This window comes from Neolamprologus multifasciatus, chromosome 4, assembly GCF_963576455.1.
Source record: "Neolamprologus multifasciatus chromosome 4, fNeoMul1.2, whole genome shotgun sequence".
NCBI classification, from domain to species: domain Eukaryota; kingdom Metazoa; phylum Chordata; class Actinopteri; order Cichliformes; family Cichlidae; genus Neolamprologus; species Neolamprologus multifasciatus.
In genome coordinates, this window is record NC_140442.1 from 919,938 (window position 1) to 934,499 (window position 14,562).

At 42.0% G+C, this 14,562-nt stretch overlaps 2 protein-coding genes across 2 annotated transcripts; one reads left to right on the forward strand and one right to left on the reverse strand.

The window, feature by feature from the left end:
• Nucleotides 1-396: 396 nt before the first annotated feature.
• LOC146519372 (GTPase IMAP family member 9-like) lies at nucleotides 397-9,784 on the forward strand. The gene is made up of 2 exons (XM_085156563.1): nucleotides 397-472; nucleotides 6,302-9,784. The coding sequence occupies exons 1-2, from the start codon at nucleotides 418-420 to the stop codon at nucleotides 7,129-7,131; spliced, it is 885 nt and encodes a 294-aa protein (XP_085012689.1). The 5' UTR covers nucleotides 397-417; the 3' UTR covers nucleotides 7,132-9,784.
• A 1,284-nt stretch (nucleotides 9,785-11,068) lies between these two features.
• Nucleotides 11,069-14,500, reverse strand: mettl23 (methyltransferase 23, arginine). The gene is made up of 5 exons (XM_085156584.1): nucleotides 14,133-14,500; nucleotides 13,331-13,435; nucleotides 12,768-13,005; nucleotides 12,115-12,199; nucleotides 11,069-11,431 (listed from the first exon to the last, which is right to left on the reverse strand). Exons 1-5 carry the CDS (start codon nucleotides 14,235-14,237, stop codon nucleotides 11,248-11,250), a joined length of 717 nt encoding a protein of 238 aa, XP_085012710.1. The 5' UTR covers nucleotides 14,238-14,500; the 3' UTR covers nucleotides 11,069-11,247.
• Between the last annotated feature and the right edge of the window lie 62 nt (nucleotides 14,501-14,562).

Below are 14,562 nucleotides of genomic sequence, written 5' to 3' on the forward strand. Positions count from 1 at the left end.
ACTAACAGCTACAGCCACCTGTGTCACCATCCACCTCTCAGTTAAAGAGGCCACGCCCCTAATTATGCAGACTTAAAGCCTTAGTTGAAGCAGGTGCGTTGTAAAAAGCTCAGTGCAGGAGCCTCTGCTGGACATTAGAGGAACTGCAGGTTTTGGTGCTTCAGTGCTGATGGTTCATGTTTGATCTGAATAACAAACATTAATGCTGTTTTATCGTGATGTTTCCTGTTGTCTTCAGAAGGTTAAGTGTGAGGAGGCAGACCTGTGGAAACGCACTCTGATGATGCACTTTTTTCAGCCTTCTGATTGGTTTCTTTCAGCCAGACGTCTGATTGGACAGCTGACGTTTAGGGGAGGGAACCAGGAGCAGACTTGAATATAGAGGTGAGTTGGAAATGTAAACAGTCAGAAGAAGACATGGATGGTGGTGCTGCAGTGGAGACCAAGGTCCTGATTGATCCACAGCCCACGGGTGAGTGTATTTGTCCTGCAGGGATCCTCCGGCTGGTGCTTGGAGTTTTGGGACAGTCGTTATTTCCTGAAACATAAAACAGGAGCAGCTCTTTGCTTAAATCACTGGGACACAATTTCAGTCTGAAATGTGTTTTTAGTTCACATGTGAGGTTTGTTCATTTACTCTCAGTTTAAAGCTTGATTAGCACCAAGCTGCACTCAAAGAAATCATTTATGTTTTTTTAAGCTGTAAAGATTTTATATCACAGATCAGAGGAAAATAACCAAATCCAGTCTCTCTTTTCATTTCATATGACTCTTAATATTTGAGTCAATAATAGAAATTATAAATATTCAAGTATTATAAAACTCTGACCTGCTGAGTTGATATTAATAAAAGTTTTAAATGCATCATCTGCTCATGAAATAAAACAGTTTCTGTTTTTTAATGTGAATATTTTTATTGCACTTTTAAAACAAAGATTCTTTCATTTTACAGAAAAACTATTGATGAGCTGTAAAATCATCATCAGGTGATCTGACAGTAAACGTCAGCTCTCGTTGGTCATTATAAAGAAATCTGGATTCAAATTATGTTCAGTCCTCGTGTTTTAGGACGCTTTATGATGGTGAGATGATTTTTATTCCGTTTGTGGTATTTCTGCTGCTTTGGACGTTTCCTGTTTCAGTCAGTTCAAATCTATCTGCGCATGTGAGAGCATTTCGCCGCCGTCCTCTAAACGTCTCAAACCTCTGCGGTTAAATCACATCTACGACTTTAAACTATAAATGTGATGAAATCAGTTTCTGTGGATTCACTGAAGTCTTTGTTGTTGGAGTGAAGCTGAAGCTTCTTCACCTCTGTTCAAACGTCCTGGTAAGTAAACTGATTGATTAACAACAGTTTGATTTTTAATGTGATGAAATAAACGAGGGTGACAGCGAGCAGTTAACCAGCTTTACTTTGGCATCAGTAGCTTTTGTGTTGATGTTAATCCAGCTAATCAACTGTAATATGCAAATGCTATAAATGAACTTTTAAACCTGACTTTGGTCCAGGTCTCTCGTTTTCACTTGTTGTGTCTGTTGGTCTTTAGATGCAGTTCTCTCCTCGTTGGTGAGGATGCAGACTTTCTTTTCAGCAATAATTTTCAGATCACGTGTTGAATATTTTTGTAAATGTTTCATGTAAAAAGTCCCGACTCGTCTTCATGTTTAATCCTCTGCAGCTTCTGTCAGATTCAGTCTGCAGTAATAATTCTCCTTTGGTGAGTGCAAATGACTCAAAGCTCTTTTTCAGACATGAACAGACTTATATGGAGGTTTTATGACAGACACAGGTTATATAAAGCAGGATCACAGTGACGCTTCCTGTTCTGACGCTTCTCTGAAACATAACTTCCTGTTAAATCTGTTACTCCCAGTATTTCAGTGTATCACAGATACGTTAAACAGCTGGTATCTGTCCACAGACGAGACCCAGGCCTTCCATTAAACTTCACGAGTGGCCGTTACCTGCTGGCAGTGCAGCTGTTTGTACTGATGAACCCAGAATGAAGCTGCACACCTGTGCTCCGCCTCCCAGCTAAATCTGTGTGCCATCGATTTACACAGGTTTCCAGAGGACATAAAAATAATGAAGTCCAAAAACCTTTCTTCAAATGTTGATCTCAATCCTAACAGCGACATTTTGTAATTTTTCTTGAATAATACTGAATTCAAACAGTGACCACATCCCTTCATTTTTATATTTTATGAATAAAACTGATTATATCCATGTGAAACGATGAGTGTGATTCGTCCTCATATGTCTCGGCTCCGTTTATTTAAAGAGCAGATGAAGATAACAGGCGTCAAATCAAATTTGTTCTATTTTCAAACAAAAGCCATGAAAGTTTCTGCCTTTTAAATGCTCATGTTTTTATGACCATTTTTATTGATTCTCATTTTGTTTTGTTTTAAGCCACAGCGGGACTCCATAAACTGTTTCATGGCCGAAGTGTATCTCTACAGGACGAGACACTCAATAGACAGATTGCTGTGTCTGGATGTCACTCTGAAACAGGTCATGTGATAAATATCTCTGTCCCATCTTTGCCAAACCATGTTCCATATTTTATTTGGGATTTTTGGTTAGAGTTGGGAGCCTAAACTGGGCTCTACATCTGCAGGATGCACCAGAGCATGCCCGGCCAACAGGACCCCACCAGAGGCGGAGCCAGCCAGTTTATACACCCGGGGCTTAGCCTTATCCGGTCGTTAAGTGATGACGTGACGAATCCTACTTCCGGGCCTAAAGTAGTCTGAGTTTAATATGCTTTTGTGTTGTTAACATGTTTAATGTTTTGTATTTTCTTCTATTTAATATCAAAAAGCTCCTAAAACAGTCAGTGATCACTGTTGACCTCCGTCGGCTTTTATTACCGCTAATCATTTATTTAAGCTCAGTTTTGACTTTACGATGTAACTACAGCCCAGGACATGATCTATTGTATTTAGATGGAAGCTAGCGAGCTAACTTCCCTTGTGTTCATCAGTACATAACTGAAACTGGTTTAGAGAGTTTGTTTAGCCGTGGAGGGAAACAGAAAATATGAAATAAACACACATGTGAGCTAAGACTCTCTAAAAAACAGCGTTGTTGTTGTTCGGCTTTTCATTTCGCCGTTTGTTGAATCACTCAAAGAACAAGTAACGTAATATGGGTCAAGTGATCAGTTTGATATCAATCTTTTGTGATTCACCGTCATATTTACATTATTTGTACAGTACGAATGATTTGCTTTGGTACCTGGTCAAACTAAGCTCTCCTCTGTCTGCAGCAGCTCCTCCCCCCTCGCTCACATGTGTAAGTGCTCAGTCGCCCAGGCCTGAGCTCGGATCATACCAAAATTAGGGGGAATTTACAACTGTGCACTATGTAGTTTTTGTTTTATACAGTTGTCAGTCAGGCATCTAACTATGAAACAAATTACACTCCAAGACCCCGGCTTCTGATAAGATTACCCGGGCTTAAGCCCAGTAAGCCCAGGTTGGACCCCAAAACATCAGCATATTAATCAGCAGTTTAGAGTTGCTGGTTGCAGCATGCTTTGCTAGCTTTAAGTCAGCTAACTTTACTTGACCAGGAGATTAATCCCGACTCCAGGTTTCTCCAAACTCTAACTATATCCATTCCTGATTAGAGCCACACCTTTTTGTCCTCACGCTGAAGCACACTTGGGTTCTGCAGCAGGACTCTGTAGTGACCTCAAAGTCCCGACCTGAATCCGATTGAGATGCTGTGGCCTGACCTTAAAGAGTTGGTTCATGCTCAAAAACCCTCCAAAGATGAGTGGGCCAGAACTCCTCTCAGTGCTGGAAGATTCATTGGCAGTTATCACAAAGGCTTGATTGCAGTGTCGCTGCTAAGGGTGTCCCAACCAAGTGTTAGGTTTATGGGTCCATCGCTCCCTCACACAGGGCCGTATGGGTTTGGGTTTTTTTTAATAATAAACATCTTTATTAGGAAGCTGCATGTTGTGTTCACTTGTCTTTGTCTACTATTTGAATTTGTTTGATGATCTGAAACATTCAAGTGTGATAAATATTCAAAAAACAAGGAAATCAAGAAGGAGGCAAAGACTTCTTCACACCCCTGTCTGAGCTCAGCAGTGCTACACTTCTGGTTATTAGCTGTGTTTTTAATGTAAAAAAGACCCCTTTAAATGTTCCCTTCTCTACCTTTTACTCAAGGACTACATTTATTTACCAGCTGTAGCTACAGGTTGTTCACTTCTCTTCAGCACAAACTGATGTTTTTACACATTTTAAGAGAAGATTTCTTCAGTCTTTTAGCATATGATATGTATATGAACATTCTAGTATGTTCATATACATATCATATGTCCACTTATCTCTAGGGATGCACCGATACCGATACTGGTATCGGGGCCGATACTGTAAAATGTGTGCGTAGTCATACTCGTAAAAGTTAACCGATACCATGAACCGATACCAACTTATTTCATTAATCAGAGGGTGGCTTGTCATTTCTGTTGTAGTTTTTTAGATTGGCCACTAGGGGGGCAATTATTATTTTATTTATTATTTATTTTATAATTTTTTATATTTTATTATTTATTTATTAATAATAATTTTGTTAGTTTGTTTACAATATGGACACTCTGCAATAATTTAAAAGTTCATTTTATTCTCAAACCTAATTTGTATTTATTTTATTCCAAACAGAAGTGTTTATTTATTATTCTGAAAGCTCGAGACAGTGCCAATAGTTCAGTGATATTTTGTAAAATTACAATGTGGAGACTCTGCAATAATTTAACAGAAGTGCTTATTTTTCACTTGAAATTTTGTTGTGGTCATTTTTATTAAGATTTTATTTTTTATCGGCAGGGAATAAAATAAAACCTGTCTTCCAATTAATTGTATTTGTGTGTGTGTGTGTGTGTGTGGTAGAAGTATCGTTTTTTGTACTCTGTATCGGCAAGTACTCAGATCCAAGTATCTGTATCGTATCGGTTTGAAAAAATTGGTATCGTTGCATCCCTGCTTATCTCTCAGTCTGCTCCTCAGTCCCGGATCTGAAAAACAGACCCAAAGATAGTAGAAGTTACATTTGAGATTCAAGAGGTTGTTCTTCCAAAACATGAGATGGCACGAGAGAGAACAACGTATCCTGATCTTTGATCCTCATCTTGCACTCTGTGGTTTCCCACTCTGAATTTTGGGGAATCTTTTTTTGTGTCTCTGCTGAAAGATTTTGTGTTTCCTTGTCTGTGAAAGTTCTTAGTCATCGTAGTCAAAGGAGCTTAGAAAGAAAAGCTTCTGGACTTTCTTAAGTTGCTTGAAGACGTTTCACCTCTCATCCGAGAAGGTTCTTCCGCTCTAAGGTCAAATGGTGGAGAGTCCCAGATTTAAACCTAGTGGGAGTGACCTGATGATCCTCTAATCACATGAGCCAAGGTGTGAAACTGGGTGTGGGTCCCAATCAGCCAGGGTTTCAGGTGAGCTCATTGTGAAACCTGGCCCCACCCTATCATGTGATTTCCTGAGGTCAGATGGCCCAGGATGTGAGTGGGCGTTAAGGCGTCTGGGGAGGGAACTCAAAACTGGATTATAGATGGCAGACAGTTGGTGTCGTAAACCACACGATCTGATATCCTCGTGTTGGTGTTGTTCCCAGATCATCATACTAAAGGTTGTTCCAGGATCAACATTGCAAGTGACCAATCAGAATGTTGTGATGTCATACTTTTGCGACTTCGGGAAAAACCGACGTAAAACAAACAACTGTACTTAAGCTGCGAGAAACCGCCTTTGTCCGCCGATCAACGGACCCTGACCCTGACCCTTTAATAAACGCTAAGCAGAATTGATATTGTCCTTGCAACATTGGAATTTCAGAAATGCACGAATGGGTTGGTGCACAAAAGAATAACATCACAATAATGTGATTGGTCACTTGCAATGTTGAACCTGGAACAACATTTTCATGACGATCTGGGAACAACACCAACACGACGATATCAGATCATCCGTCGTAAACCCCGCCTCTGTTCAAAGATGGTCGCTCACAGCGGACATAGATGCTTCTTTCACTCCTCTTTCAAACCATCTGTCCTCTCTGTCCAAAATATGAACATTGGCATCCTCGAAAGAGAGGATCCTCTTTTGAGGATTTCTAAGCTCCTTAGACTTTGTGTTTCCTTGTTAATAAACGCTGATTGTTCATTCCTGCTGCCGTCATGTTTGATATTTCCTTCCTCGCAGCTGCTTTATGATTTATGTCAGTGCTGTAAGAGATCGTGACTGGGACAGTTCTCACATACTAATATTCTTCCAACAGATGACCTGAGGATCGTGCTGTTTGGGAAGACCTGCGTTGGTAAAAGTACTCTAGGAAACATCATCATGGGGAACACAGAGACTTTCACCTCAAAGGATTCGTCCAAAGATCGCACACAGAAATCCCACAGCACTGTCGGAGGTCAAAGAGTGGTTGTTGTTGATACTCCAGGTCTGTTTAAACCTGGAAAACATGAAGATGAGCTGGTGAACGAGATCAAGCGATCCATTGATCTTGCCAGTCCTGGTCCTCATGTGTTCCTGCTGGTGCTGAGGTTCGGTGTGATCACCTCTGAAGAATTAAAGGTACTGGAGGTTTTTGAACGCACCTTTGGCAGACGTGCATTGGCCTACACAACAGTGGTGTTCACCCATGAAGATGAAGATGAAGAGTATGAAGCTAACATACAGGAGGCTATGATCGAGAGTAAGGATTTCAGAGAACTCATTGAGCAGTGCCAGTGGAGATATTTTGCTTTTAACATTAAAGACAAAAGTCCTGCTCAGGTCACCGAGCTGCTGAAGAAGATAACACCGATGGGAAAAGATTACTTCTACACTCCTGACATGCTCCAAGAGGCTGGAAAACCGGACGAGCAGGACGAAAAACCAAAAACAGCAGAAACAACAGGCAGGCGTGCGCTTCTGGAAAGGACTGGATTGGTGGGAATCATTTTGGGATCTGTGGGGGGATATTTACTTGGAGGTGGTGAGCTGACGTCTACATCGGGAGCTTTACTGGGAGCTTTAGGGGGTTCAGTGCTGTCGATGGGAACAACAGCTTTAGCGATGAAGGCCAAAATGCTCACTGAGAAATGCTGCAAAAAGTGAGTTTTTAGTCCTACTGGGGGATTTTGATTTAGTTAAGCTCTTCAAACTGAGTTAACCACATCTAATTTTCATATTTCAGGTTTTTAAGACAGAGTCGGTGGTTTGCAGAATAGTTTACAGGGAAATAAGTACTAACTACCATGGGCGCTTCGGTGTTGGTGGAGGGGAGGGCAACACGATTACTGGGTACTTTCATTACTGGGAAACAAACCTCAAACAGAACATCACTTTCCATTTGGAAGCAGGTTTCCACCTGATGAAAGTACCACTCACAGGAGACAATATCTCATAATAATGACTCATGTCAGGTGGGAATATATCACAGGAAGTGGACAGTCTGGAAACCTGACCAGAACCAGATGTTTAGCTGTGTTGGAGCATCTAAAAGAAAGTCTGTGAGGCGCTCAGCAGAGTGATGAGGAGGAGAACGACCGCGGTGTTTGGATCTGCTGCTGACGTCTCACAGCTCGATTGTACGAGTTTCCAAAAGCAGCTGAATGACTGGAGGCTCTGAGCTCCACGCTGTGGGACTCCACCACCACCACCCTGGAGCTTTTTGTACATGAACACGTCATCATTGTACATTATTATTTACAACTGAACATTCACCAGGTCACCAGAGTTTAGGGTTCAGGTTTTTCCTTTTGTGAGTCTGAAACGACTGAAACAGGATAAAAACAGGTGAAGCCCAACTCTGGATCTGCTGCAGTGACCTGTTGGAAGTGAACTTTTATCTTCATTAACCTGTGACCGCTTTCACATCCAGTGGTGATCTGTGAGATAACACACAGTAATGTCTTTAAATGTCTTTTTGTGTGTTGGACAGATCGGTAATCTATCAGTTTGATCAGATTAGATCCTGCTGGCCGTCACAGACTCTGTTCTACATTCATACCGTTTGTTCTCATTTTAAAGGATTTTTGGGTTTCAGGGTTTTCTTGTGTCTGTTCTCCTGGATAAACTCCATGTTCTTACTGTTTGCTGATACAAATGCAAATGTGTGCTTCAGCTTCAGTGCAGACGGTTTTCACATGTTTGTGGATGGAAACACTTCGGTGTCTTAAACTTGTATATGTGACAGGGCTGCCACAAACGATTATTTTGATAGTCGACTAATCACCGATTATTTTTGCGATTAGTTGACTAATCAGATCATCATCCATTGGACGTAAAACTACAGCTTACTGCAGCAGCAGCATCTGCTCTTATATAACTATCATTAGCTTACAGCTTTAAGTGTTTAAGGTCTGTGCTAACTAAAAATAAAGACAAGATGATAGTTTATTAAACTTTAATGAAATTTGCAGATTGTTTCGGTGAAGTTTAATAAACTCCTTGCTATCTAAAATATAACAGGACACCGGAGTATATTCTGGAGCATCTCACACTTCTGATAATCAGCTGTCTGCTTGATGTTTATTCAGCTGTGTAAAAACTATAACTTTAATCTCAGCCAAACCGATTTACTCAGGAACAAATAAAATACTGAAAAAAGTGACTTATATATCATGTTTAACCTGAGTAGTGAAAGACGGTGGTGGGTTTGAAAACGATTAGCCGGAGTCCGGTGTTCTCACGGCTCTAGTTAGCCTAGCCGCCGGCTAGCTATCGAGCTAGTGGGTAACAGACGTCTCCGAAAACGTCGGAGCGCTTTTGAAAATATGTGGTGTCTTGATAAACTGAGCAGATATTTGAGGTTTACACAGCTACATTCTCGCATGAAAATATGTTAAACGTTTATTTTGTGACCCAGAAAGAATAATAAGAGTAATATTAAAACTAACTAGCTGCCGCCATTGTTGTAAACTGAGCTGGGCCGCGCTATGAATTCTGGGACACAGCTTCTTCTTCTTCGGGGTTTAACGGCAGCTGGCATCCTTGTACATGCAGTGCTGCCATCTTCTGTTTCAGTCCGTTATTACACTCTTAAATCCTACTACTTATTCCTGCGTCTTTTGGGATCTTACAAAGCTTCAAACGACGCGCCGACTATTAAATCAGTCGTCGACGATTTTGATAGTCGACGTAATCGTGGCAGCCCTACTGTATGATATATATTGTTTTTGTGCCTGAACTTGTATAGAAATATATAATCCATTACATATACTCTAATATGTAATATGCACTCTTATGACAATGCTAATTTTACTCATACTGTGGTCGCTCGCTATAACACGGTTCACCTTTCGCTGTTTTTTTGTATCATTGTGTTCTGCGTCCTGATCGACTGTAGACCATGTCCATCTCCTGCGTGCCCTCTCTCCTGTACAGTACAGAATCACTACATCGATCCTCAGCAGTGTGACTCTGAAGTGCAGTACTGACGTTTTCTCCATGCCTCGCAAGACACCTGCGTTAGCACTCAAAAGGCAGAGGATGCTAACCATCGCACAAAAAGTTGGACTTCTGGACATGCTAAAGCAAGGTAGAAGTTACCGTATTTTTTGGATTATAAGGCGCATTAAGCAAAACAAAACAAATCAAAACAAGTCAAACTTTACTGAACTCATTCTTCTTGCCTCCTCCACTTCTGTTTTAGCTGTTTTTTTAAAAGCCACCACAGAGCCACAGATCTCAGGCTCAAAGGGAGAGACTTCCACAATCTGGGGCCACAGTTACAAAAGTCACCTTTTGTTTTCAGCCTCGTGTGTTGGACAACTCAGGGACCTGCTGGGAATGTCTGGACGTTCACTGATATATGTTGGTGCTTGTCCATGCAGAGCCCTGATAGTCAAGGTCAAAACCTTAAAGTGGATTCTGAATTTAACGGGGAGCCGGTGCAGCTGGATCAGCAGGAGTGTGACATGGGAGGACTGGAGGACTAATCCAGTATTTGTACTCTTGTATATGTTGCAGCATGTTTTGTAGTCCAGAGCATGAGCACATATAACAGCCACATCTGTCCTGATGTGAACCCACAGGCTCGTGCTGAGGAGTTTGGTAAACAGTCTAAATGATGACTTTTATTGTTATTGTGTTGTATTAAGCACCAGCTCTGCTTTGGATTTTGTGCCTGAACTTGTACAGGAAGTCCTGACCTTGTGCCTTTGAGCAGCAAACACGTGAACATGCAGACAGACAGTGAGACGTATCTGCAGACGTCTCCCTGTGTTAGCAGAGGAATATGTCTGTGGACCGAGATCAGAGATGCGGAGACAGGAAATGTGGTTGCTAAGTGGTTGCTATGGGCACTGATGTGGTATAAAACAGGCTGATGGAGAAATCAGGGTCTGGTTAATTCAGTGACTCCAGGTGGTTGTGTTCTCTCTGCTCAGGTCACACCTTTCTGCTGATATGGAGGAGCAGTGGTGCTGCTCTGTCCCTCCCAAACCCCCTCATCCCGTCTCAGACGGCCTTTCAGTCACTGTGTCTGTGACCAAAGGTGAACGTAGACGAACAGCAAGCTCTCTGTTCAACAGACCAGCACAGCATTGCTGCAGATTAACTTGTTTGGTTGTGAAGGGCTGCAGTCTTCCTCATTTAGCTCCAGTTTGGTGTAATAGCTAAAGTGTGACTGTGAGCTGCTGACACGGCTCTGGGTTAGCGTGCAGTCAGGTGAGTGAACATCGTCTCAGCAGTTTACAGATTAACTGACATGTTTTCATTCTGGTTTGGACACAAAATCCAAAACAACATCATTTTATTATCATACAACATATATATCCATGTGCGGATCACATGTGGTTTGAATATAGCCGTACACAGTCAGGCACAGTGCGAGACATTAAAATGTGCTTTTGTGTGTGAACTATAGCTCACAGCAAACACGACTGTGAGGCCTGGACTCCACATCTGTATCAGTGAGGGTTCGATTAAGCAATCCACCAGAATCATCCACACACGTGTGTGTAAACTGCAAAACCAGCTGCTGCACTACAAATGTGTGAATTTAGAGTTAAACCCATGAATAAGACAAAGAAAGCACACACAGGAACGCTCGCTTACGAGGAAGTTTAATCACTGTGACCTCAGGTGTCAAGTTCGGTGAAACGCTGCCCTCTGCTGCTCACAGCAGGAAGCACAGCCTCCAGCTTCAGCCTGTCAGGACTGGAAAAGCAGCTCTGACCAGACACCATGAGTCACTGGTTAGCCTGGGTGCTGCTGGTGTGGTTGAGGTTATGGTGACGCTCTGTGGACGGCCTTCTCCGTCTTCAGGGTGATTTTCATCATCTGGATGCTGTGGTTGCCGGGCAGATTCGACCCGGCCAGCTCAGGTGTGTCGGCATCAAACTGGTCGAGCTGAACCTCGATGCAGCTCAGGTTCCACCTGTGCAGCAGCACCTCGATCGACCAGTCGGCGCTGAAACACACGAAGAAGAAGCTGTGACCTCTGTTTGCTGCAGCTCTTTGTCATCAGTTGGAGAAGAGATCCGGTATCGAACCCTCAGGCTACGTGTCTGACTTTGTGACGGCGCCTTTGGCTCCTTCTTAACCAAAATAGGACTTTTTCAACACAAAACACTAAATAACTGCAACCGAATGTTTATTTTCCCGATTACGTACGATTAGTCCGGTGACTTTATGTCATTTTGCATATTTTAATGAAATATATTTTCAAAATGGACTAAAAAGAATAAAAAAGAGTAAATATGGTCATTTTTGGATGTTCCTGGAGCGCACATTATTATGAATGAGACACATTTGGGTGTTAGCGTGAGCTCCTTACGTGACTGTGTTACACTACAGAAGTAGTGTAAAGATGAAAATGTAAAATGTGATTGTTTACGTCAGTGATTCCTGAGCTGCTGCCCCCTGGTGGGCAGTGGAAGAACAAATTATTTAAAATATCTAAATACATTAAAATGATTCAAATGATAGTTTTGAATTAAAATGATTATAATCATTTTTAAAAGAACATTTTTAAATCTCATGCCACTTTCTGATCACTGACATCACACAGGCTGGGTCTGAGGCTCGTGTGGCGATCAGAGCGGTGAAGGTTTTCGTCCACAGACTGAAACGCCCACAGAGGAGCAGTCGTACCTTCGTACTTGGTACGTCGTCCAGAACTCGGCTTTGGGGTTTTTTCTCAGCAGGAAAAAAACGGTCACAAGGACGTCTTCAAAATCTGTAACAGGCAACAACTCGTCATCCTCCATAAACAATGTTTGTACAATCGTTTTACATCCTGGTGCATCAACAGGAAATAGATTTCACATTTCCAAACGTCCTCAAAGAAAAACAGTCGAGTCAGATACGAGTGTGATTCTAGAGAAGCTGATACAGGAGCGGAGCACTTTATAAACAGTGGAGTAATATTAATAACTGCACTTTGTTCTTCCCTGATAACACAGACGATCGACTCATCGTTTCACACCTGACTTACAAACACGCTTCACTGAAATATCAACCGAACAACTTAAAACTACATAAAAATAATGAAGAAATACCAAACTATGATGTCTACGCTACGTCCAGATGAACAGAATCAACTTTTGGAGACCAAACTATGATAACTCTGCTTCAGATGCCTTTATTTTATTTAATACAGCTGACCTTTGACCTACATTCAACTCAACTATAACATTGTTAGAATCAAAAACATGTTTTTAGAAACTTTCTATCAATCAGGTTTGAAAGCGTGACGCCGTCTGAATACTTTGTTTTGCTTTCTGACAGGAAAATGTGCTGCGAACCTTCGGGATCGTAGAAGACGTCTGAGCCCAGGATGACGTCCAGCTCGGGGAGCAGGACGAGGTCCGGGGAGATCTCACCCCAGCTGACACCCACCACCGGCACGTCGCCGAGGTCATTGGCTTCGCAGCTGCGCCTGCAGTTCTCCAAACATGCCGGTCTGTCAGCGGCATCTGACAGGATCACCACGGCACCGCAGCGCGCCGCAACCACGCCGGGCAGACTCACGCCTGCGCTGAGCTGAAACAGCGTTAACGCGACTCCTTTAGGCAGCTTTAAACCACGTGTTCCTCTGATGCTGACGAGAGTGGCTTACACACTACTAATAGTCTCAGGTTTATATTTGGCACCTAAAGTGATTTTACTCATATTAATTAAACCCCTTAAACTAAACTGTCTTCACTGAAATATTAATTTAAGGTTTGTCTTATCAAAATAACCTCGAACCCTCATTCGGTTCCACTGCTCTGTTTGCACATCAAATGACTCCTCAGACGGATCGTTGACATCGATGCTTTGGATCAGTGTAACCTATGTGTGAGTCTGAATGTGTGCTCCTGCTCACCTCCAGCATCTTCTTCCCTCTCAGCTCGTCTCTGTGCATCCACAGATACTGAGCCAGCACCACCGCACACGGCCACACATACATGCCGAACTGCGGGTCGAGGACCTGAGGCACCAAAAGAGTTTTGGTTTTGTGGAACAAAATTAACACACAGAAATCTCATCTGTTAACTGTTATCCTCTGATATCCTGTTAAGTTGAGAAAATGAACTAATCAGTTGTTAAAGTGACAGAAAGCTGTGGTCCTAATTGATTCCACATCTAAGAAACTCGAGGCTTTTAGAGTTTCTGGCTTTTCAAATCACAAATGAGTCGATCCAACGTGTGCGCACAAAAACCGGACTTTATGGATTCATTTATTTTCCTCCTGCCTTCCACTTACTGTGATATAACTGATGGAGGACACCAGGAAAATCAGCAATGATGGTCCAGTTTACAAAAATAAATATATTAGGCCGAATAAAACAGAGGACTCGAATTATTAAAACGTATGCATTATTTATGTACCTATGGTTAATTTCAATGAAGCATGATTCAACAGCACGCCGGTTAAATGGTTATAAATTTTACTTAAACACAAATATGCTTGTGTATTGCCTGTATGCTGTATTAAATCGAGGGTTTTAAAATGTGAAAATAGTCTCGATTTGTACAAAACTTTGACCACTTTTAAGGAGCTAACACTCGATTTCTAAACAGCACAACAACGAATTTAATTTATAATAAAGCATTAGTTTCTCACTCTGTGTATTTTCTGGTGCTATACACTCGGTATAATATTACATTTACAGGTTTGAACAGACCTCTGGTATGGAGACACAGAGCGACTCCCGTGCGTTTTTCCTCTCGTCTTCAAACATGAACACTTTATAAGCTATGCTCGGCGTTTCGGTTCCACTGTCGGCCATCCTGTAAGCATACACGCTTTTAACTGACCTTATTACATCTACCTGCCATCAGTCCAGTTCTTTGTTTTTAGGTATAAAACCCATATTAACGCTTTTTATTGGTATCCCTGAAAGCCTCATGCCACAGCTAACGCCACATTGGAAACTAGTTCCGCGCAGACCAAAACAGAAAGGAGGGCCTTAAAACAGCCAATGAAAATCACGGGCGGGAAGGCTCACTCGACTGCCCAACCAATTGACATTTAACTTCCGGTAGCTTATGTAGCCAATAAACTACCAATCTTCCCAGAGGGGCGGTGACTAATTGCGTAATCAGTTGCGAAAG

Excerpts from the sequence above, each read along its gene's own strand:
- LOC146519372 (XM_085156563.1), top strand. The coding sequence starts at position 418 with ATGGATGGTGGTGCTGCAGTGGAGACCAAGGTCCTGATTGATCCACAG. Across the intron at positions 473-6,301 it reads GATTGATCCACAGCCCACGG|ATGACCTGAGGATCGTGCTG; the intron begins GTGAGTGTATTT and ends TTCTTCCAACAG.
- mettl23 (XM_085156584.1), bottom strand. The coding sequence starts at position 14,237 with ATGGCCGACAGTGGAACCGAAACGCCGAGCATAGCTTATAAAGTGTTC. Across the intron at positions 13,436-14,132 it reads TCTGTGTCTCCATACCAGAG|GTCCTCGACCCGCAGTTCGG; the intron begins GTCTGTTCAAAC and ends TTGGTGCCTCAG. Across the intron at positions 12,200-12,767 it reads CGTCTTCTACGATCCCGAAG|ATTTTGAAGACGTCCTTGTG; the intron begins GTTCGCAGCACA and ends TGCCTGTTACAG.